This window comes from Fonsecaea nubica (genome assembly GCF_001646965.1).
Source record: "Fonsecaea nubica strain CBS 269.64 chromosome Unknown Scaff10, whole genome shotgun sequence".
Classification (NCBI taxonomy): Eukaryota; Fungi; Ascomycota; class Eurotiomycetes; order Chaetothyriales; family Herpotrichiellaceae; genus Fonsecaea; species Fonsecaea nubica.
Window position 1 is genome coordinate 286,078 of NW_019173683.1, and position 23,847 is coordinate 309,924.

Genomic DNA, 23,847 nt, shown 5'->3' on the forward strand with positions numbered 1-23,847 from the left:
GCGCTGGGAACTGCGTGCTGCGGGTTGGCGGATTTGATTCGCGGATTCGACAATAGACAACAGGGCACCCAACCACGCGCTGGGCGGCTATTCGATAAAGGACATTGAAAACGAAGATGGGGGCGACAATTTAGGGTCGAGGAACATGGATGGGCGACAGATTGCTGCCCGCCTTTCAAAGGGTGTCGAAACTTTGAGGCGGGAGTCGAAGGAAATTCAGGAATGACTGTACTTTGGAGGACGAGAACCGTTGGATTTTGATCGAATTGAGTCGGAGGACAAGGGACAGACTAAGAGCTGGGCAGATACTGCTGTATGATCCGGAGACGGCGGCGATGGTGATATCGATTCGAGCTTTCGTGGGACCTGCCAATGACGATTGATCCCGTCACTTGTAGAGCAGGAGACTTGTGTGATAATCACTGGTGAGCAACAGCAATGGTGGGGTCTCTTCGGGAGGTTTGTTTTGGGTGGGTTTGTTGCGTTTGATATCGATCGAGGGCGATGGAGGGGGAAACAATAGAGGCTCAAGGTGAGTACAGTGCTGTATTGCTCAAACGAAGCTTTTGTAGAATTCAATGCGATTCATGCCATGACTAAGTAGTAGGATTCGAGTGGATGTTCCCCTTCCAGTCTTTCCGAGCTCAGACATGATTAATGTACTGGCTATTTGTTTTCAATCATTGAGCTGCGTTCCCTGGGCAAGCCACCTGCGCCATATTGGGCAAACTCAACACCTACACTTCTCTCCGATCCCATCACTTCGCCGTTGGGTCACGACAACACCAGGAGATGCTGTGAAGGGAGTCTCCAGGTCCTCACTTGATGTCCTTCGAACTAGGCTTGAGGAGGTTATGAAATCTGAAAACGCACAACATGGACTCAAGAGCTAACGCGCGAGATCACAACCTCTCTCAATGAGACTGCCCTAGTCAAACAAGACCCAGCTCGTGCACTTCTTCTTCCAAGAGCTTCCCTCCTTGCAGAGCAGCTATTTACAAGATGAACCTCTTCTCACCTCCAGAATCTCCCTACGCACCTCCCTCTCTGCTCTACCAGCTCATATACCACCCTCTGACCACCTGCTTTACCTTCTTCCACCACATCTTTCTCTGCCTCCGCGGTCCACCGTACATCACGCCAAAGAATAAAATTCCCATCCGCGTCGTTTGCCTCTCCGACACCCACAGCCAAATTCCTCGCACAGCCATCCCCAAGGGCGACCTCCTAATCCACTCCGGTGACCTTACAAATAACGGCTCGCTCTCCTCCATCCAGCAAACGATAGACTGGTTAAAAACGCTGCAAAAGCCCTGGCACGGCTCCTCTGATGGATTTCGTCACATCGTAGTGGTGGCGGGGAACCACGATAGCTATTTTGACGAGCGCAGCCGTGGGATACAAGACAAGAGCCGTTCCTACCGGCAGCTAGACTGGGGTAAGATTCACTACCTGCAGCACTCATCGGTCACATTACGTTTTCCTGGTGCTCGCTCATTGAATGTCTACGGTGCTCCGCAGATACCTCAATGTGGAGGTAAGGAATTTGCGTTTCAATACAGCAGAGGTCAAGATGCTTGGAGCGGCACCATCCCCGAAGATGTGGATGTCCTGGTCACGCATAACCCGCCCAAATGGCACCTTGATCTACCAACCAGTGGAGGCTTGGGCGACGAGTTCGAGTTGAAGGAAGTCTGGCGCGTTAAACCAACGCTACATGCATTTGGACATATCCATTCTGGTCACGGCGTTGATCCCGTCTGGTGGGACGAAAGCCAGCGGGCATTCGAAGAGTTTCTGGCCGCAGCATATAACAAGCCTGCAGACACACCTGCAAGTCACCGCATGCCCTTTGCCGAGCTGCTGGATTTACCGTTATGGGTAAAAGGTTTCAAATGCACTGCTGCAGATGTGAGAGGCCTCCTGTGGACAAGGCTTTGGGGGGGCGCCCGCCAGGGAGGATACATGGTCAACGGAGCCCTGGCATATCAGACGAGTACCCGACTATTGAATAAGCCCAGAGTGGTGGATCTATAGATTCACAGTGCGAAGAGCCTTGCCTTGGATGGTATGCGCAAGCTGAACGAAGAAACGGTCGATGATATTACGAGTCCCATGCCCGTCTCAATCCACGGGCATCGATTGAGCCAGAGGAACCAAAAGAATCCATACACCAGATTCATGTTCAGGTACAGATTCATGGCGTCCCAGAGTTTTGTTAGACACAGAACAGCGAAAAGCATAAAGCATAAAGCATAAAGCGAGGTACATATGTGGATACAGGACTCGTGGTTAATCATTAATCGTATATTTTGACCTTCTCTGTGGCTTTATGAAAACAAGTTTCCAAGGAATTTCACTCTCCCAAGTAAGTACGAGTTAGTATCCAACTCCCGAGAAAGTTTTTGAGCCATCGTGTCATTGACATTTTGTCCGCATTTCCCATTCCCATTTCCAACATCCCGAGGTGATGGTATAGAAAAAGAAGAAGTAAGGGCATATCCAAGGTTACATAGTCCAACCCCCCTTTTCCACACTCCCACTCTCGCATAGAAGTAGCAAAGGGATGCCTTGACCATGTTCGTGTTGTTCCAACACCATACAGTTCGCAAGCCCTGCCTCAGATGAGTTGGCATGGTCTAGCCTTGGTGGAGTTCTTTTCATTACAAGCCCCGTCCGTGCGTCGTGAGACTCTGTAGTCTCTTGTTGTTACGTTTCATCTTCGTCGCCGTCTTTATATCCCCTCTCGGAAGGCGCTTTTTCTCGTGCTGATCGGACTCGAGTTTCCGTCTCCGCTGCCTTGAGTGTCCACGCTTTGGTTTCCCTTTGTATGTCCCTTTGCGGCTGCTGCATCCGATTCCGGCCTGGGGCTCACGCTCCTCAGCCGCGGCGTCGCTTCGTGTTGATCGCCAAAGGGGTTGTCTCTGGAAGAACTGCCTGGGCGACCTCGTCCACTCACATCAAGGTCGGAATACCCTGCGCTTCCTGTGGCGCCCAAGTAGTCTCCGCCCGAACCTCCGCGGGAGCCGCTGCCATAGGGTTCATTCTGCAGTCCCGGGGTTGGGGCCAAACCCAATTCCTGTTCTTCATATCCAGAATAACCAACTCCGGGTCCGTAGGGGTCTTCGTTTCCTACTCTGGTGTCCCATGCATCATCTTCCATCCCTCTGCCTCCCCTACCTCTGGAACCTCCAGATACCAGTCCATCGGCGCCACTTCCGGCTTCTTCATAGGCCCCTCTGGCCGTGCGTCTTCTGGTCAACTTGGAAAATTGGTCCCTGGCCCATTCCAGCGGTCCCGCGTGCCGAGGGGCAGGGTAGTTTGATGAGGCCTGAGGCTTGAGGAATGGGATGTAAGTTTTCCATGATTTGAGGGAGGGGGCGGGGAGCCCTTGTTTGCGGGCGCTGTATTGTGTGTAGGCCACCCATCCGACGACCGCGAAGATGAGAAGGAGGAAGAGGAGGAAGAAGAAGAGGCCTAGAAAGAGAAGAGTTTCGGTTAGTGCGGAAACCAGCGCGACAGCTGAAGAAGACCTGACATACCCCAACCACGCATGTTTGCGACAGCAGAGGGCTATTGTTCTGACTTCTGGGACCCTTCCGATATTCGAGAGCAAGGGGTCACACTCGTAGACGCCCCAGAATGTGCCTCTGTTCGATACAAGAAACCGATTTCACCGGCGTTTGATGAAGGCGCTGACTGTCGTCTCACTCACAAGTTCAGCTGAAGTGGTTAGGCGGGCATTGCTGCTGTTTGCTCCAGCCACCGTATTCCGACTGGACAGTTGAGAGGATGGATTGGAAGGAGGAAGATATTTGTTCTTCGGAGCGGTGCAATTGATGACTGACTGTGGCCCGGTTGGTTATTTGAGCTTCGGCTGACGAGGGAAACCTGCTTGACTGCTGGCTGCCGATGCGAGGCACAGCCCAACGTCAATTAGAACCTCAGCAGGCGGATACTCGGCTTGCTTGACCCCAAAAGGGTAAAGCGCATAGTGAGCATATCTTCACATGGCACTCACGTGTCGTCCGAACTCCGTTTCTCAAAAGGCTATCGCAATGTTACCAACACACTCTATTGCTCCGAACTCTAGGAAGATGATATGTTTCATTCAATTTCGAAGTCGCCTCGAATTCTCTAGCACACGAGTTCTACAACCCTCCTCGCATCAATGCCTGTAGCGGGGATCTTTGTAACTTCCACCCAACCGCCTTTGCTGACTGCGACGATCTTCCCGTCGATACAAATCATCCTCCACTGTTCGTCTTCTTCGTCAAATTCTATCCTTAATCCTTCGATATCTTCATACGTAACCTTTGAGTCCGTAATGTGTTGCCCGGATTGATACGCTAGATGCATTATGCGCATGATCTCCGAGGCAGGCTCAGCACCGATAGTGAGCAGCCGTAGGCTCCCATCAAGAGGTTTCGTGGCGGGTGAGATTCGAAAATGCTCCTCCAGGTTGGAGACCATCGTTGCCAGGATGTAGGAGTGCTGCAGTCCAGGCAGGTCTCTCCACTCGCCGTCTGCTTTCCGCCATTTGACCCTACCTCTGTACAGGTGAGCTTCTCTCAAGAGCTGCTCTGCTGCCATTCCGAACCTTGCAAGACCATGCTTGCGATATTCCGTCGTATCGCTCATTGCCACAAGACTGGCGTGTAGCCCCCAACTACAGACCACAGCGCCATACATGATCGGCCCATCCTCGCCCTCATGGCCCAAATCTTCCCGATCCTGGCCTTCATTGGTGACCAGCTGTGAGCCGGGACCGAAGCAAACCTGAAAGGACGGGAGAGATTTTGGTCTTCCTTCCATCATAGTCTTGACAGGGTCTTGAGCAACACCAGAACTCCACGCCAAAGCATTTGCAGTGCCCATGGGTATCAGGACAATGACAGGCTTGAGGAATATTGAGGGGGCTCTAATGTCATCATTGCGCCGGTTTAGAAGACTTGTAAAAGTGTTGACAATATCAACAATGCCGCCATCTCCTGACAGCAAGATAATGGTTTGCTTGACACCTTGTCGCGCATTCGCGATGAAAAGTTTCTCGGTCAACTCGATGATAGTCCTGGTTGACTTAGTTTCGTGCGTAAAGTAAACAGCGTCGAAGCTGTCGAGTAGTGGCTTGATTGATTCTTCATAGTATTCTTTTGCTTTGTGACGACCCGACAGAATGGAGATGACCACATGAATCTCACGATCGGAGAGCAGATGCGCCGGCAGGGCTTGTTGAGACGGCAAAGACATCTTGTGCAGCCTCGGACTCTATCACAAAGCCAGTTGGATCGACGATGCCAGGTTTCTCTGCCAACCTCTGGTGATCAGTACATTCTTCCCGAGGCCGTTGGCCAATCGACGACGGATGGAGTACCACAGAGTACTCGGTAGTGGCGTCGGGATGACTGTTCAGAGGCAGGCTCACAGAGACAGATCCCTAGAAGCCGTCACGTTCGAAGGGCCGGGACTCAGCAGATGACTCGACACAGGATCATACGAGTAAGAGGATGCTATGGGTGGGTAAGCGGCATAACAATGTTTGGGGTCCAAGCACATACCAAGTGATTGAGCTAGGGAGAAACCCGAAGGATTGACCCTTGGAGGCAGGAATTGATGGACAGGGAAATCCCAGTACTTTTGATCAGCGCCGTAATTTGGAATATGATAGACTCCTGACTGTATCGAGTCCTGCTGGTCTTTGAGAGGAGGTCGGGCTGGCACGTTGGTCCAAGAAGAGAACATGTACCAAGGTACCTCGTGCATAGTTCTCATACGAAAAGCTCTCGGCTCACCTGCTGCTTCCTGAGCGATCCAGTCGCTAGAGCGGGCACCCAGGACACATACCTAATCTTCCTGACATCGCGCCATTAATCAAGGCCATTGCTCAATCCAAGAAAAAATGACCCCAATCTTCAACAATTTAGGTTGTTACTCAGCCACGAGGCGTACCCCATCCACCTACCATCGGTGCCTACGGCGGCTCCCCTGGGTGATATGCTAAGATTTGCCGGTACCTATTGCGCCAGCCAAGTTGAGCTGGTGGAGGCGGAAGAAATGTCCACTGCACTTTTCTAGATTTGTTGCTGTTGTTGATAGGCGTGAACTCAGGCAGATCAAATGCTGGACCATGATTCGATTCTCACTATGGGCTCCAAAGTCCGACAAGCCTCTATCCCGTCGTGTCCGGGCGCAACGTCTCTTGCCCAGATGCTCAAAGATCAACCTGGAGAACCTCTCCCAAGTCGGATCGCGCTGTCAAGAGGACTTTGAGGGGGTGAATGTCAAGTTTCTGCGCGCTTTGCCGACGGAAGAAGAGCGGGTTCGTTGCGCCATGTGCAAGTTATTCATCGGAGCCCGGGCGTATCAGGAAGAAGCCGCACAGAAGAACTACAATGTCTAGGCATACAGCAGCGTGCTTCGACGACCGACACTGGAACTATGTGAAAAGGCGTCGCAGACACACAGTTGTATCCTTGCTGTACAACATGGAGAGGGGAGACGAAATTCGTACGCACCCAGGAATCTATACGACACCTCTGGGCGTCTCGTACGACTCTGATGCATTGGTGTATTTCGTGGGATATTACAGCGATCGAGCCAGCCTAGTTACTTGGCAATACCGTTCCTTTTCCAAGGCGCTCAGGATCATGCCGACCCCAGGTTGACCCTGGCGGAAGATCCCAACTACCGATTTGCTTGTGGTCTCTCCTGGGAGCTGTTTGTGAGCTCCTCTGGATCATTTCGTCAACAATCACTAATAAGGAGGACTGGTAGTAGTACACCGAGTATGGGAATGCCCAGCTGGTCCTGGGCTGGCTGGATGGGCCATGTCAGCCATTTCTCGCCTCACGATGCGGGTGGACTATGAGGATATAGCTATCTCCCGGAATGGGACATCGCTCCAAAGGAGGACTTTGGCCTACGAATATGGGTCAAAATCAATACGAATGGGACTTTGACGGCAATTGATGATCTATTGCGACCATTCCAGTCATGGTTCCAGACCCAGCAGTCAGAGAAGTCATGGTTACTCCAGAAATATCACCAGTGCTAAGGATCGACTCGATATTGATATCTACCCGGATTGCGCGGCGGAATGACGAAGGCAGTTATTTCATATCCGGCTCGAGAACCTGGATGTCTAACGTTGTGTTTTGGGAGTGCCCTCTCGAAAACAGTGATCTGCTTGATAGAATCATATCCGAGGAATGTATTGGTGTCGTTTTGATCATGAAGATGGCTGCTGGGATGGAAGAGGAAGAGAGCAAGGAAGAAGAAAAGAGTAAAAAGGGGGCCCTTAAATTGAGTTGACAGAGAGCCGTCTATATTGATCTTGTTGCTTGATAAGAGAGAAGGGAAGAACGAACACTTCGGATCAGTTTGGGTGTTGTGGGAGACATTTTCGTCCATGGAGAAGTGGCGAGAGTCGACTGAACTAATCTAGTATTCGAGTAGGAGAATCAGCCTGGCGGTGTAGCTTAGTACGTGCTTAACCGAGGCGCTTCACGTGGTCCTCAACATCCCAACGTCCTTAGTGGCCATCCCCTGACTACATTCCTCGCTGCTTGATCCACATTCCAAGTTGGGCATTATATAATTACCGAAAACATCAGATTGGCCTGGGACCTCACATCGGTTTGTTCCGTCCCTGTCAACATTTGCCGATCTATAGCCTACAGCTTTCCTACTGTGTGCTCTCTCAGGAAAGTAAGTCGGTGAGATCGCTGACGCCTTTCAACGAGGAATCATTACTGCGATATTTGAGTTTTTGTACGAGTGACCAGGCTCCTCCTTGTCCAACATCGCTAGGTACATTCGACTTCACCCACACCGAGAGAAGGCCTACACGTGACAGCTACAGTCAGACCAATCGGCTTCGGATGCGCGAGCAGCAGCGGACAACAGAATCAACAGTGAGGCTGACCTACTAGACCCCGCAAATGACTTCGCCCCCGCAGCCAGCGGCCGCGGTTTGCCTGAGGGATACGAAGACATCTTGGCGACGCAATGCGGCCGTTACTTCGAGTGCCCACCAATAATGTCGTCCGAGGGCACAAGGTACTTCATGCCAGAAAGGGTGGCCTGCTCGGTTTGCCCGAGACGAGCTATTACGAGACAAAGTTCGGCCTGATACTCGCGACACAGGATCCCTTGTGAAGAATGCTTCGCCGCTTTACCTTGCGCACAATTGCAGTGAGTGGCAGCGGCGCTCAACTTCCTTATCTGGTTGCATGTCTTCTCCTCACAGAGCTGTTGTGCTACGAGACGGTTCAGCTGACTGGGGGAGGAGAATCGGAACCATCCGAGACTGACAGGGGTTGAGGAAATCTAGACCAAGGACAACATCCCAAGCCTTTCCCCTCCTGACATTACTGGCCGATTCTGAGCGACAGAAATATTACAAACATTCACCCCCAGCCCAGGATGACAGCATTGTTCGAGCACTGCCCGCTCTTGGTATCTTGCTTCTCGAAGATCCCAGCCACTGAGCGCAAATCGACCGGCACCGACACAAAGCATCTTTAGTGCATCTGCAATGCCACATACTTATGGAATAATGCTTGAAGTGTCGCTCATGCTGAACACGAGACATCTGCATATTCTTAGGTCAGAGGAAGATGGAGGTAGGTATATATAGCTGTTACTTCTACCCTGTCCCCAAGTAAGCCTTTCCCAAGTTTCAACTACGCCCATCTACTTCGTACATCGGTCAGCTCGACTACAGATTCTAGATTGCGTCGCATTTGACTTCGGAAATATGACAACCACCAATGGAGCAGATGGTACACAAAAGTCGGCGCTCGTTGCCGCTGATGAGTTTGTTGGGCGGGACTACGACTATCTCATCTGTGGTGGCGGTACAGCTGGACTGGTTATTGCTGCCCGCTTGACAGAGAATCCAGATGTCACTGTTGGTGTTATCGAAGCCGGGAAGAGTCGACTTGGTGACCCGCTCGTTGATGTCCCCGCCATGTTCATACAGATGTTGGGCAACAAGGAGTACGATTGGGCTTGGGATACCATCCCTCAGGTAGAGACCAAAACCCCTATATCCGATACTCCTGACACTAACTCTTGTACAGCCAGGCAACAAGAACAAAGTCCACCAAGTCCCTCGGGGTAAGGCGCTAGGTGGCTCCAGCGCAATCAACTACATGATGTGAGTTTCCCGTTCTAGCGATGAACAGCCTCGCCGTTTAACACCAACAAAGGTATGTTCGCGGATCAGACCAAGATTACGATGACTGGGCCGAACTGGCGAACGACCCATCGTGGTCGTCGGCTCAAATGAAACAATACATGCGGAAGCACCAAACTCTGGAGCCCGTCGATGAACGAATAACAGACCGTTCTACCATGCCATTCGTTGGAGAGAACCATGGCACCAGCGGTCCTGTGCGGACTAGCTTCAATGACTTCAGGCTTCCCATTGAGGACGACGTGATCAAGGCCGCAGACCATGTCACCGGATTCGACAAAAAGCCCCTCGATCCATGGAGTGGAGATCATATTGGCTTCTTCAACACCCTGGGTGCTGTGGCACGCACGGGACCCAACAAGGGGATGCGCAGTTACGCTGCTAGAGGATACTTCCAGGCCAACGAACATCGGCCCAACCTCAAGGTCGTCACCGAGGCGCTTGTGGCTCGAGTTATCCTCGAAAATAAGCGGGCCACTGGTGTGGAATTCGTCCACAATGGACAGAGGTATACCGTCAAGGCCAAACGAGAAGTTATTGTTTGTGGCGGAACCATCAACTCTCCTCAGATTCTTGAGATGTCTGGCATTGGCAATCCGGATATTCTCAGAGCCGCTGGCGTCCAATGTCTGGTCGACCTGCCCTCTGTCGGCGAAAACTACCAGGACCACGTCGCTACTGCTGCAGTGTATCAACTTGCCGATGGCCAAATGTCCGGTGACTCGATCTACAAGCCCGAAGTCATGGAGGCGGCGCAAAAGGCTCTGGCTGAAGAAAAGGGAGGGCCCTTGACCGCGATCCAATCCACGCAGGGCTTCTTCCCCTGCACCTTGTTCCTGGAGGACGGCGAGCTGGAGGAGGTCGTCAAGTCAATCGAAAGCGCCAAGGCGAAGGCGACGCCGTTCCAGCGGAAACAATGGGACCAAGTCATCTCGCACCTCAAGAGCAACAAGTCGGCGAACCTGCAACTGGTCTTCATTGCCGTCACGGGCAATCTCGCCGAAGGATTCCGTAACCAGAGCGTCCTGTTCCCTCCACCACCCGAGGGGGCAAAGGACGGCGTCACCCTGGCCGCTTGCCTGCAGTACCCCGTCGCCCGGGGCTACATCCACATCAAATCCGCCGACCCAGCTGTTCCCCCCGAAATCAATCCTAACTACCTGGGCCACGAAGCCGACGTTGCCGTACTGGCCGCAGGCCTGAGATTCGTTGACAAGACGGCCTCGTCCGCGCCCCTCAAAGACAAAATCTCCCACCGCATCGCTCCCGAGCCGGACAAGTTCCCCCTCGACTCAGCCCAGTCCCGTCGCGCCGCCGTCCAGGAATACGTCATCGGCGAGTACCACAGCTGCGGCTCGTGCGCCATGGGCGACACAGTCGACTCGCGCCTCCGGGTCAAAGGCGTGCAGAACCTGCGCGTCGCCGACGCGAGCGTCTTCCCCAACAATGTCAGCGGCAATATCGCGAGCAGCGTCTACATGCTCGCGGAGAAGGCGGCGGATATGATCAAAGAGGATTGGGATTATGCCGCTCTGAACAAGTTGTCCAAGTAGACAATTATGCAGAGACGTCTTTTTTCTTTGAAGTTACTCCCTTCTCGCTTCTTCTTGGGAGTTGCACGTTACAAAGGCAAAATCACGAATCGAAACGGGATCATCAGGGATACGTGCGTAATATTGGGTCGAGTGGAAGAGTCGTCGAGCAGTAGGCCCGTCTAAGTTCAGCCGTGTCCACGTCCATGTCTATAGGGGTGAGTACGGGCAGGTTGGGGAGGAAACCCTCGGACGACCATATTCCTATTGATCGAACTGGCTATATCTATGCGATTGTATCAGGGTAAAGCTCTCTTGTGAATGGCGTGTATACCACGTTCTCCCAATCCATGGGGAATAGCATCTCATACGCCATTATCAGATCCATCTCCCGTATGTGTTTTCCATAACATAATCGCGATTTCTGGCCAATAGTTTCTCTGGAGACTGAGATGTCGGCACATGGGAAAGTGAGGAAAGCGGATGCAGAATTGTGATGCGTTGACGTCATTGAAACCTGTCCTGTACGCCGAAACCGTTTGCGGAGAACTAAAATGCTTGGCGTATTTGCACAATTTGGGTAAGTCCGCTCCCGAAATTACCTCCTCCATTGCTCCATATTCAACCAACTTCAACTTCAACTCCGACAATGTTTGCCCGTTCTCAACTCGTCTGCAAGCAAACACAGGCCAGCCGTTGCCTCTAATTTCAGCAGACAATGGTCTCGGAGCTAGAGTGTGCACTTGTTTCTTGGCATTGATCTTTCTTTGTGCTGCCTGTTCATGGTGCTCCCTTGACTCTCGTGTTAGTCTCAGCTTCCAGAACACATGTCTACATGTATCGAGGGAGTAGACCTATGTCTGCTCTTACCAATGATGTTACACGACATCGGGAGATTTTTTCAATGTTTGAATCGTTCGCGATATCCTTGGATTCGCTCCTTGTAAAATGGTCTGAGTATCGGAAATTGACAAGATTCGTGGTTTTGTTTCCCCAGTCTGTTCTTTGTTTGTACAGCCATGCAATCTAGAAACGGCTTCTAGGGTCCAGCTTCCAATGGCTCTTTATTCGGTTTCCATTTTCGGCACAAAGATGTCTTCTTGCTATTCCTGCAACCGCCTTAAGATGTCCAGACTCTACCCAAATTCTCCTGTTTCCTCTCCACCCACCGACCTGGACCCCGAGACATTGGTTTCTACGCCTGTTTATTGACAGTGGTTGTTGCCCGAGACACTCTCATACCTTTCCTGAAACTCAAGCGACTTGACGGGTTTCTTCAACGAAACATGCGCTCATACATCCCTCTCATCATCGGTGCCTGCTTGGCTATTGCTGCTCGAGGCTCTGCAAGCTACGCCGGAGACCGTCCGATCCTTCCTCGTCGTATCACCTGCATGCCCTCAGATTCTGGCGGATGCGCTAGTTGTGGCGCTGATTACGTCCAATGCGGTCCGGATACTTGCTATAACCCATCTGCTGGCGAAGTCTGTTGTTCAAACAAATGTAAGTCCACATCCCTTAGCATGAGTTTTAGTGTATGCTAATTCAAGCTAGATTCTTGTCCTGCAAGCGCCAACTGCTCTTCTACGGGCACAGGTTGCGATCTCAAGCACGGCTCGTTCCGTGATGCAGACTGCGATGACGACAACAAAGACCACGGTGCAAAGATGAACATTGTGTCCACCTCATCGACCACGGCTGCAACGACTCCTGCAAGTTCCTCTGTGACGAGCTCCAGTGACTCAACATCGACCACGAGTTACACCACCACCATCACTTCGACTACCACAAGTACCGTGACTGTCAGTATGACGTCCTCTTCTGCCGATGTTTGCTCTCTCAGTGGCGCTACGACTGGTCTACCCTTGACCACGACAATGGCGCCGTTTGGTAACTCCACCACGGTGGCTTTGAACACGACCACTTCGACCGTCGCGGTAACAAATGTATCCACGACCAGTCCTGCTTCTGTTTCCATCCCTATTAACGCGACGGTCCCCACGAAGAGCATTGTCCCTCCTATCAACGGATTCACGGGCGCTGCCACGGATCTACAGGGTCAATCTTCGACATCTTTGTTCGCACTTGGTTCTTTGGTGTTTATGGCTGCTCTCTTGGTTTAGATCACAAGTCTATGTGTTAGATGGAAGGGTGTAGGAATAGGAGTAACATAAGGATAATAGAATATGTTTGATGTCAGCATATGTCTCCCTATTTTGTTGACAAAGCCAATCCACACCTTACCATTTGGTAGTGGGCGCTTCCTGAATTTGGTATTGCGAATTAAGGCTTATTCATCGGTCGGATGCTGACTTGGCCATTGGTGCCACGCACTCGAGCTGCAGACAAGGACTTGAGGACAAGGACTTGGTGCAGTACGGAACAGCAGGGAGTGCAAGGGAACCAAAGTAACCAAGGCGGGCACGGGCGGGGCAGCATTTGATCAGCTCATCCTCATCCAGCCACTGAAGCACACTTGCATCATAGTTGGCTGCTTGAAACATTTTGCTTGCAAACTGCCCCTCCATCAAAACATCCGCCAACCGTTACAGATAATTCGAGTCGAACTTCTCTTCACACACAACACTACATAGTCAGCTCATTGATTTCTCTGTTCCTGCTTCCGTTCCTCTCAATCTCCTCGTGTGTCCAAGTAAGTCCCTTTGGACAAAACATCTTTCTCTAACCCGCGGCTGCTGTCGCTCACCTTCTGCTTTGGTTTTTTGGCATCAGAGCAAAGCTCTTGTCATTGCTCTCTTCCACCATCCCGCAGCTCCAGGTTCAATTGGCTGACTCTTTACGGTATCCCTCTACAGAAGCAGTCCCTCAATTCTCCTCCTATACTACCAAAATGCCTGGTTTCGCGCAGGCTACCGACCTCTCCGCATGGCAAGCGCTGGTTGACCACCACAATGCGGTGGGCCGCAACATCGTCCTCAAGGAACAGTTTGAAAAAGATCCTCAACGCTTCGAGAAGTTTAAGCGAGTCTTCAAGAACTCCGCAGACAATACTGAGTTGCTCTTTGACTTCTCCAAGAACTTCTTGACCGAAGAGACTCTGGACCTTCTTGTAAAGCTTGCAAAGGAGGCCAAACTTGAAGAATTGCGAGACGAGATGTTTGCTGGCGAGAAAATCAACTTCACCGAGAAGCGAGCTGTTTACCATGTCGCCCTCCGAAACGTTTCCAACCAGCCTATGGCAGTGGACGGAAAAAGCGTCGTCGAGGAGACAAATTCAGTCTTGGACCATATGAAGGAGTTTTCAGAGCAGATCCGCAGCGGCTCATGGACTGGGTATACCGGGAAGAAGCTCACTACCATCATCAATATCGGTATTGGTGGCTCTGATCTGTAAGTCTCTCGTCCACCCTCTGGCAGGTTGTGTGTGCGGAATTGACATTTTCCCAGTGGCCCCGTCATGGTCTCAGAGGCCCTGAAACCCTACGGAGACAGGAACATGAAACTCCACTTCGTTTCCAATATCGATGGCACCCACATTGCTGAGGCTCTCAAGGACTCGGACCCTGAGACCACGCTTTTCCTCATCGCCTCCAAGACCTTTACGACGGCGGAGACCACTACCAACGCCAACACAGCCAAGAAATGGTTCTTGCAAAGTGCAAAGGAGTCGGACATCGCTAAGCATTTCGTGGCACTGTCCACCAACGCCGAAGAGGTCAGCAAATTCGGCATTGATACCAAGAACATGTTCGGTTTCGAGAGCTGGGTTGGCGGCAGATACTCCGTTTGGTCTGCTATTGGTTTGTCCGTCTGCATCTACATTGGCTACGACAACTTCCACCAATTCCTTGCCGGCGCACACGCCATGGACCAGCATTTCAAGACTGCGCCTCTGCACGAGAACATTCCTGTGATTGCAGGCCTCCTGAGTGTGTGGTACTCCGACTTCTTCGGCTCTCAGACTCATCTGGTCGCGCCGTTTGACCAGTACATGCACCGTTTCCCGGCCTATTTGCAACAATTGACCATGGAGTCCAATGGCAAGGCTGTCACCCGGAGTGGCGACTACGTCAAGTACACAACCGGCTCCATCTTTTTCGGCGAACCAGCCACGAATGCGCAGCACTCCTTCTTCCAGCTTTTGCACCAGGGCACCAAACTCATTCCCACCGATTTCATCATTGCTGCCCGGTCCCACAACCCAGTGGAAGGAGGCCTCCACCAGCGAATGTTGGCCTCGAACTTCCTGGCCCAGGCTGAGGCTTTGATGATTGGGAAGACACCCGACCAGGTCAAGGCCGAAGGTGCTCCCGATGAGTTGGTCTCGCACAAGACCTTCCTTGGCAACCGTCCAACTACCAATATCCTCGCTGAGATGATCACTCCTGGTACTCTCGGTGCCTTGATTGCTTACTACGAGCACATGGTTTTCACCGAGGGCGCGATCTGGAACATTAACAGCTTTGACCAGTGGGGTGTCGAGTTGGGCAAAGTCCTGGCAAAGAAGATCCAGAAGGAACTTGAGACTGAGGGCGCTGGAGCTGACCACGACTCGTCGACGGCTGGCTTGCTTGCTGCTTTCAAGGCTAAGAACGGGCTGAAATGAATATCAAAACAAAGCGTTATGAGCGGGACATGGCTGACGGATAACGGGAAGAATGACCCAGGTGATGGTGCAGGATGTTTTCCTGGTTCTCTGCGGGGACATTATCGATTTGACAGGGTGACGCCGTCGTGTTGTACATCAACAACCCATTGACACTGACGAAGAAGGACACGATATGCCGTAATATTTCGAGGCTGTATGACACGCTATATGAGAAAAAGGCATTCAAATACAGTTCACGACAAAACCCACCATGTCAATGCGAGACGTTGTCTAGCAGCCTCATGATAGACACTCTAACCAACTTCTTTCAGCCGCCATGTTCCTCCATTAATCCACATGTGATAAGTATTTTGTCCCGGCTCGAGGCCACTGCAACTTTACCAAGCTGTGTAACCACGGACCAGGCCCTGATTCGTCTTGCCCATTGACTCGAACAGACAACAGCCACTCAGAAATTCGAACATGCCCTCCCCAGCACAGCAGATGGACACATCATCAGCAGCATAACAAGTGGGGGTGGAAAAAGGCAACCTTGATGCTGCCTGACCACCTTCGTCGCTTCTCAGCCTTATTCACTGCTGTTGAAGTGAAGAGAGCATTATTGAGCTGAGACTTTCACTCTCACAGACACCTTGGCTGGCACTGGTGGTTTTTGTCGTCGTGTCCTTCACCCTCCCTCTCTTCAGCCGCACTCCGTTGTTAGAAATATAAACATAACAACCGAGAAACAGATCGCGGCTTTCCAGATGCTGAGCGGGTGAGTGGGTGAGTTGTAGGTGAGCAGATCTTGTGCTTCGTCTTCTGTATCTGATTCTTCCTCCTCCCTCACCATACTCCAGCCTCATCACTCAGAGAGAAAAAGAAGTCAGGCCAACTTGTCAGCCTTGCCCACGCTTCCCATGGCTACTGCGCCGACAGCTCCTCCTCCTCTATGGCCCGCGAACGAGGCCAACGTGCCAAACACCTCCGAAATCGCTTGGTCCCGGATCACACCCTCGCCGTCCTGCCTGGAGAAGCTCCGACTACTGTGCCACAGCCAGAAAGAGCTGGAAAGAGCGGGCTACGTGACCAAACCGCTTAGTGCGGCTCAGATCGAGGCCAAGGCGAGATGCAAGCGGTGTGGAAGTGAGTCTGAGAAGTCTGAGATTGGAGACGCGAGGAGGTTCTTTTTGAGCCGCGCAAAGGGGGTCCCAAGGCGGGACGGGACGTCTCGAGGACATAGGCTGACTTTGAGAAACCTGGGACAGAACGAGCACCACGTCGTCGACCACAGCGTCAAAAGTCGAAAGCCAGTGCAGGTGTCGTGAACGGGGACAAGAAGACACAGACACAGACGGATCTGGATCTGACTCTAACCGCCAATGTCGACACCAAGGAAGAAGAAGCCATGAACGAGGACGAGGACGAAACTCCGAACACATCCACGGCGAACCCCAAGGAGAAATCTCCTCCCCCATCATGCACATATCACACGGGTGTGGTCAGGAACAAGGTACAACTCGAGACCAACCGAATTTATCTCACTTCCATATATCATATGTCTTCTGACCAGCAATCTTTTTTTTTAGGCCTTTACATGTTGCGGCCAACACGTCACAACTGGAGGTTGCATTGAAGCTCTTGAACATACTCTTCCCGAACCAGACGATCCTCTGCTGCACGAGTCCTGGCAGTTCTATACGATACCGCTGACTCCTCCACAACTGAACTCAGCCATCAACGCCAGCGCCAGCGCAAGTAGAACCCATCGTTCTCCTCCCAGCGGACCTCGAAGACGTGGCCACAAGCAAGGTCGAGGACAACAACAAGAAGGAACCAACCAACCTCGCCATCTAGAAGCGATCGCTCTCGACTGCGAAATGGGCGTCTCCGCGACAGGGGACCAAGAGCTGATCCGGTTGACCGCGGTAGACTTCTTCAGCGGCGCCGTGCTGATCGACAAGCTCGTCGCGCCCGCCGTGGCCATGACGCACTACAACACGCGCTTCTCTGGCGTGACCGCGGCGGACATGCGCGAGGCCGTGCGAACGCGCACGGCGATCCTGGGCGGCCGCGACCGCGCGCGCGAGGCCCTCGTCCGAGGAGGAGGAGGAGACCACCGAAGAGTCGGGCCCGACACCATCGTCGTCGTGCACGGCGGCTCCAACGACTTCTCGGCCCTGCGCTGGATCCACCCGCTCGTCATCGACACCCACATCCTCGAGGGGTACACGGGCGTCAAGACCGAGGGCGGTCGCAGCCTGCAGAACCTGTGTAAGCTGAAATTGGGCATCGCCGTGCAGGTCAAGCGCCCTCGTCTCCTGAGCTTTGGTCGGCCAGGAGTGGTCGGTAGCCAAAGCCAAAGCCAAAGCCAAAGCCAAGGCCGAGGCCAGACCCAGAGCCAGAGTCGGAGCCACCGTCCGCAAAAAGGCCACGATAGTTACGAGGACGCCATGGCCGCGAGGGAATTGCTGGTGCACTGGACCATGCGCATTCCTGATTCGTGATGTTTGAGAGTACAGACGTACGAACTCTCGCTCGCAAAAACCATTTTGTCCCAAGCTAGGCCTCCATCAGGCGGGCGCTTTGGAGATTTTGGACCAGGGGGAATTGGGGAATGGGATCGGATGGACTTGGATCGAAGCAACATGGTCGGCATCTGGTATCAGGGCGAGAACGAGGGAGCTGATTTCGAGCATGAAGTGAGAACGCGAGAGCGTGGGCAGACACATCCAGATACTCCTATCAGGGACGTCGTTGTCCGGGTACATCCAGAGATACATGATATAAGCCTGCCCCGACTGCTCCACCATGAATGTCTTATTGTTTATTTTTTCAGACATTAATGAAAGTTTCCACTGAACCCTCAATGCTGTTGATACTTGTACACTAATCGGCTCTAGTGCGTTTACTCTAGTTCTAATATCTAATCTCATATTCTGAATCGCAGGGTTGTGACACGAGCCCACTAGGATGATACCGCGATCGACTGTGCCTGCCCAGCTTCTGTTTCTCTGTCCATGATCCTGGCCATGGCGGAAGTGGACCGTTTTCCGGTCTCCTTGATCGTTGTCGTTGCCGTTGGAGTTGACTGTTCTGTAAGCCGCAATATCCAAGACCGCAGGCCACTCAAACGCCTCTTCCTTCTTCAGCAGGTACATTTGCGTCAGTCCTATCCTCTGCAGACAGGAATTGTACAGGAACGAACTGCCGACTACCCGGCGTCGATTCCAGTGAGAATTCTTTGCCTTGTACATTCGCAGTCTCAAATACATCTCCAGCCTCGCTGTCCTCTCCTTCTTTACGTCCATGCTTCTCCTTCGCTGCTTCGCTCTGCAACAAGCTGGCCCTTCGTTGTGCCTCCTCTTCATGCTTCTCACTCACATTCACCGCCAGAAAGCTCTTGGGCAGCTGCACTGTGTTGAACTTCGCCTTCAAGGTAGAAATCACCTCTTTCCAGTCCTGATGGTTTGTCAGCGATCGCCGCGGAGCGCTTCCAATCGCGTGCTTGGAGTCCAGGGAGACATCCAGAGGGTCGATCGTGTGGCAGCCAGGGGAGATGGTGATGCGTATCGAGTAGGTAGATTCGGCTGTCTCGGCGTCTTTGGCTTCGTATAGTTCAAAACAGATTTGGGAGAGGTAATCAAGTTCCGGGATGGTGGAGCGTTTGATCTTGGTGTGGATGCCGCCTTCCATGATGCAGTTGAGTAGAGTGTATATGTGTGATTCCTTGGTGAAGTAGATGAATGACTTCGCATCACCAGCGGCCTGTAGTTCTTCTAGATCGTCGACAATCTCACGAAGTAAGGGCAGTGATGTCAACAGGCCGATCTCGAGTTTCTCCTCATCACTGATACCATATTCCTGTGGGCCAATGTAATCGAACAAAATCTTGCTGTATCGGTACAGCTCTCTTAATCGACCAAGCTTTTGATCTTGCTTCGGCCGACCATCGCCAGATCCACTGAATAGCTTGAAATAGGAAGCGCCCTGCTCCCACGACATCAGAGGAGCCGCCGGGAGTGGTTGTTTGAGGACTGATTGTCTTCTGAATCCAATCTTTTGAGCAAGACTCTGTCTGCCCTCAGACGTCGCACCGTTGGACGAGACATCGTTTTCGTGACGTGAGCCACTTGTGGATTGCGAAATTTCCTCTGCTCTGTCGATTTCCAAGGACGCCCTCGACGACAGACTTTCGTCTTTCGCCATTTCGTCCAGGAGCGATTGACTGGGAGTGAATGCCCACTCGAGAAATTGTTTGTTATGCAGGGCATCGTACTTCATCGTGTCATACAACTCCGAGATCTTGCTCGGGTCTGCCTTTTCGGTGTCACAGAATTCTGAGAATAGCTTTTCCCATCTTTCTCGAAACAATTCTGCATCTTCGCCAGTGCACCATCGGGACTGAATCGAGGCGACGCTGATTGTCTCTTTGTTGTGCCCGTTGCCGTCTTTGCCATCTCCAGAGCCACTGATCGCGTTGAGGGAAGCCACAGCGCCGGTTGAAAGCTTTTTGAAATTGTGCCGCATTACCTGTCGATGGAACTTGAGCAGATCAACCACATTTTGCATGACAACATATGGCTCTGCAACATCCTTGGGCCACGCAAACGAGTCCGGGACAGTTCCTTCGCGAAGGAGATGCTTAAGCTTCTTCTTGACCTTGTCCATCACATCCTTGGCAGCGTTGGAATCGTCTAGGAGGTCTTTTCTGACTTGAATGAAATCTTCGGGCAGATCCTGGCGGTCGAGGAATGCCGCGGCCCATATTTGAGCACTCGTCTTGACACGCTTCTCTGAGCTCGTAAAGATCCGGACATCATCGACCACTTCCTTGTTTAGTAATTTGAAGTCGTCCCTCATATTGGTACCGAGATCCTGCGCCTGGTATCTAGCCGAATGCGTAGGTTCCCCTCCCCATTTCATGACCAGTTGCAGCTTGTCCAGGACAAGATCATTCTCCGCAGCTGAGAAACGTGAAAATGTGGCACCAGACATTGAGTCACTCCTTGTCTGCATTCGCCTCAAATCCTTTGTGCTAGACACTGATCCTTTTCTCTCATCATTGGAGACTGCGTCGAGCAGTTGGTGTTCAGCTTCTATCGTGGTAAGAGTGTCGACATCGGATGGATGCATCTCTTCTGGCTTCCTTTTGCGGAACATTGGTTTGATTTGTACCTTGGTGCCCGGCTGATGTATTTTCTTGGATAATGCATTTTGCAAGTTGCGTAATTTATCTGGGTCCTCAAGCTTGTCTCTCAGCGCAACCTTGATTGCCGTCTGCACGCTTGCCAGCGCAGCTTCACCCTTCAGAAGCACCTCCTCGTGATGACCCTTCAGCAGATCGGCAAACACTTGGGAGTGAGCTGTGAATTTTAGTTTTTGCTTTGGAGTCCGGTCGGCATGCCTGATGACTGAGACCACGCCCTTGAGCTTCCATGAATGCTTAGAACTTGGCATAGGAGCTGCAGGCCCTTCTTCCTTATTAGGTGCCGTGGTGCCTGGACCACTGTCAGCAGCATCTGGGGCTGCAAGAAGAGGTGATGGAGAAGTGCTGTCCTTTTCGCCCGCGGTCGGTACAACTAGAGTCTGAGTAGTCTTCTCAATGCTTGGTGGCGAACTCATTGGCGTGGTTAATGAAGAAGTCTTAGGTGAACCAGCATGTACTGGATGATGGTGTCTCGACGAATGCGGCAGATGTTGAGACAGCTTCGTCATACTGGGGGACTTCAAGATCGTCTTGAGTGCCGATCGAGCTGAATGGCTTGTCCCTACGCGGCTCTGAGAACCGTCGCCTCCATTCTCGACCTGCACTTCTTCCCCAAGGGCATTCTCGCGTTTCCACTTCTCAGCCAAGAAGATATTTCTCAGGATCTTTGCGCAGTCGTTGTAATAGTCCTCGTTATCTTTGACAAAGCTCCACCCGTTGACGTCGATGATAAAGCTCGCCGACCCTGTTCGCAAGAGGTCAAAACCGCAGATGCGTTGCCCAAAAGCCCGTGACACCTTGGCCGCCATCTCTTTCTCTGCATCGCTAAGTTTCGTAACGTATCTCAGCTCCTTGCCATGTGTATTACGTCGGACCAAACCATCCACGACTGGCGATTTCCTCGTCTCGGCATGGCAATAATGGGGACCTACAGTGTAGGCTTTGACGTCTTCGGCATTTTCCGTCTTTAAGAATTGCTCATAGATATAACTGCTGTTCGGTTCCGTGATGCACCTTGGAACGCTCAGGTCGGGGTCATACTCTGAAGACTTGTTGCCGATCTTGCGAAAAAGTCGTCGGGCGCCGCCACCTTGGCTCTTGGGAAAATAAATGATAACATTGTGGTCTTCTCCATTGACAGGCTTCTCGACAAAGGGTTTTTTGAATGGTTTCCCATCAACAACCAAAGTGTCTCCGTCTTCCGTCAGTTCAACGGATTTTGTAGTTGGAGTGCCGCCGCCTGTACCATCCTCTGCACCCTCTAGTACCACACCGGACATGGCTTTCACATGCTGGGCAAGCTCCGGCGACTCCAGCCTTGGTCCACCATCGCGGTTGACTTCTATCCTCTTCGGGGTAGGAATCTGCATTTGGTCCAGGATTTTTAGACACAAACGTCTGTCCCAAAGGACCTTTTGCATGGCCAAGTCATTAACGACAAATGGTTTCCGTAGCTTGACATATGCGATCGCCTTGTCGAGAGGAAAGCCGTCTGAGAAAAAAGAGATAAGATAGTCGCTAAGCTGTGTTAGAAGAACGACATTCAGATACGAGAAGACAGGCACTTCTTTGCTCTACTCACCATATGGGCCAGTTCTCAACATCTACCAAAGTCAGCCTCTCGTCTAGAGGGTGAAAAGAAGTAGGAAGACTTACCCTCGTCGAGAATTGCTTTATCACCAAAGACGATAACTTCAAATTCCCCTTCTCCTTGAAGGCGTGTCAAGATTTGACGACTGGGTCGACTTCTGGCCTTGACATCAAGAGCGCAAACCCCGATTCTGCCTACTGGCGTTTTGTTCTCGGAATTAATGCTCTCATTCCTGGAAGATCCTGCAGTACTCAAGCGTCGACCGGAAGCTGAACGGGGATGGGGTATCCGAGGCGGACGAGCAGGGAATGCGGTATCTGCACCATCAGACTTCCCGGCGATTCCAGTAGTTCCTGAGGATTGGCTGCTAGTCGCAGCAGGTAAAGCCATGTCGCTTTTGGGAGCATATGTAGTTGGGGAGGCGATATGAGATGACGTATTTGAGACTAGATCTGAAGGATTAGGAACGCTTGGATTGAAGGCTGGAGGGGATAGCACAGGCAGACCGGGCGCAATGGAAGTAGATGTGGTTGTAACGATCGTGGGATCATGGGCTGTTGTAGAGTTCTGGGCCGTTGGAGAGCTGCCGTAAGGTGTCCTGTCTCCTTCAATGCTTCTAACAGATTTGACAGAAGACGGCGGGCTCCTAGCACATTCCTCAGACTTCCTCACTGAGCGAATTGACGAAACAGAGGCCGATAGACGTCTATCAGCGCTAGGCTTGGTGTTCGGAGGCGGCATACTTATGCTCGAGCGGCCAGCGGAGGCCTTTGTAGTCTCAGCAGGGGCACCCTTGCGGACATCGGGATTCCTGTGCGCGGCCAATAAGGAATGGGTTGAAGGGGTGCGGCCAGTTAGTCTCTGGGTAGGGCGAGGGGCAGATGTAGTAGAGGAGCTGGTCGACTGAACAGCAGTGAGAACGGCGTTATCGTCAGTGTCGTTTTCAGAGGTGCTAGTAGGTGTTCGACGGAGGGGAGAATAAATCTCCATGAGGATCGATGATGTAGGAGGACAGTAAAATAGCCGAGAACTTCTTCCTTTAGATGGAGGAGGGAAAATGCCCCGACTTATCCGAGCTGAAGCTGTGGGGAAGAAAAGGTTGAGACTTTTGATAAGAGACCAGCTTTTTCTCGGAAAGAGTGGAGTTTCAAAGAATGACGATATCGAAGAATATATATTGGAAATAGCAAAGCGCCACGATAGAGAAAGGATTGTGGATTAATACATGTCTTGGACAAATGGACAAATGGACAAATAGACAAGAAATCGATCTCGACTCTCATTGGGAAGATCAGATCTTCGAGCTGTTCTTTGTCTGTGCTCCGTAGAATGCAGGCAAGTGTCAGCGCCCATGTTGACGAAGATGGTTGGATGGAAGGTCGCAATGAGGCGAAAATTTGTGTGCGGGAGGATGAGTAAGTGGGGGTTCGTCAGCCAGTGCTTAACCAGTGTGTCGCCTTTAGTGGTGCCAGAGCCTAGAACAAGCAGGGCTAACCAAATAGGCGCACCTAAGTGAGGGGCATTAGTTGCTGCTACGTCGCCCAGAAGTGGGCAGTCGCTCAATCACAGGACCTAACCAGGAGTGAACACAGGCGTGTACCGAGTGTTTTAGTTAACTCCCCACAGGTCCACGTCAGTGGAGGTTTCTGCCGGGCGGTGAGTGTCTGGCGGAAAAAATTTAGAGATTTGATCAACATTCACTTACTTACCAAGGTACGGAGTGCCATATAGTTTCCATGTCATAGTCCGCGACTTACACGACGAATA

At 51.9% G+C, this 23,847-nt stretch overlaps 8 protein-coding genes across 8 annotated transcripts; 5 read left to right on the top strand and 3 right to left on the bottom strand.

Annotated features, from left to right (window-relative positions):
* Window positions 1-1,002: 1,002 nt before the first annotated feature.
* Window positions 1,003-2,037, top strand: AYO20_02384 (hypothetical protein; the record flags this gene model as incomplete). Its single annotated transcript, XM_022640688.1, has 1 exon — window positions 1,003-2,037. One exon carries the CDS (start codon window positions 1,003-1,005, stop codon window positions 2,035-2,037), a length of 1,035 nt encoding a protein of 344 aa, XP_022503337.1.
* A 697-nt stretch (window positions 2,038-2,734) lies between these two features.
* Window positions 2,735-3,555, bottom strand: AYO20_02385 (hypothetical protein; the record flags this gene model as incomplete). The annotated part of the gene is made up of 2 exons (XM_022640689.1): window positions 2,735-3,477; window positions 3,543-3,555. The coding sequence occupies 2 exons, from the start codon at window positions 3,553-3,555 to the stop codon at window positions 2,735-2,737; spliced, it is 756 nt and encodes a 251-aa protein (XP_022503338.1).
* A 582-nt stretch (window positions 3,556-4,137) lies between these two features.
* Window positions 4,138-5,250, bottom strand: AYO20_02386 (hypothetical protein; the record flags this gene model as incomplete). Its single annotated transcript, XM_022640690.1, has 1 exon — window positions 4,138-5,250. One exon carries the CDS (start codon window positions 5,248-5,250, stop codon window positions 4,138-4,140), a length of 1,113 nt encoding a protein of 370 aa, XP_022503339.1.
* A 3,508-nt stretch (window positions 5,251-8,758) lies between these two features.
* AYO20_02387 (hypothetical protein) lies at window positions 8,759-10,752 on the top strand (the record flags this gene model as incomplete). Its single annotated transcript, XM_022640691.1, has 3 exons — window positions 8,759-9,031; window positions 9,084-9,160; window positions 9,213-10,752. The coding sequence occupies 3 exons, from the start codon at window positions 8,759-8,761 to the stop codon at window positions 10,750-10,752; spliced, it is 1,890 nt and encodes a 629-aa protein (XP_022503340.1).
* Window positions 10,753-12,017: 1,265 nt separating this feature from the next.
* On the top strand, window positions 12,018-12,854 carry AYO20_02388 (hypothetical protein; the record flags this gene model as incomplete). The annotated part of the gene is made up of 2 exons (XM_022640692.1): window positions 12,018-12,234; window positions 12,328-12,854. The coding sequence occupies 2 exons, from the start codon at window positions 12,018-12,020 to the stop codon at window positions 12,852-12,854; spliced, it is 744 nt and encodes a 247-aa protein (XP_022503341.1).
* Window positions 12,855-13,582: 728 nt separating this feature from the next.
* AYO20_02389 (glucose-6-phosphate isomerase) lies at window positions 13,583-15,298 on the top strand (the record flags this gene model as incomplete). Its single annotated transcript, XM_022640693.1, has 2 exons — window positions 13,583-14,082; window positions 14,140-15,298. The coding sequence occupies 2 exons, from the start codon at window positions 13,583-13,585 to the stop codon at window positions 15,296-15,298; spliced, it is 1,659 nt and encodes a 552-aa protein (XP_022503342.1).
* Window positions 15,299-16,200: 902 nt separating this feature from the next.
* AYO20_02390 (hypothetical protein) lies at window positions 16,201-17,787 on the top strand (the record flags this gene model as incomplete). Its single annotated transcript, XM_022640694.1, has 3 exons — window positions 16,201-16,426; window positions 16,549-16,793; window positions 16,870-17,787. 3 exons carry the CDS (start codon window positions 16,201-16,203, stop codon window positions 17,785-17,787), a joined length of 1,389 nt encoding a protein of 462 aa, XP_022503343.1.
* A 66-nt stretch (window positions 17,788-17,853) lies between these two features.
* Window positions 17,854-23,070, bottom strand: AYO20_02391 (hypothetical protein; the record flags this gene model as incomplete). Its single annotated transcript, XM_022640695.1, has 3 exons — window positions 17,854-18,459; window positions 18,536-21,981; window positions 22,146-23,070. 3 exons carry the CDS (start codon window positions 23,068-23,070, stop codon window positions 17,854-17,856), a joined length of 4,977 nt encoding a protein of 1,658 aa, XP_022503344.1.
* Between the last annotated feature and the right edge of the window lie 777 nt (window positions 23,071-23,847).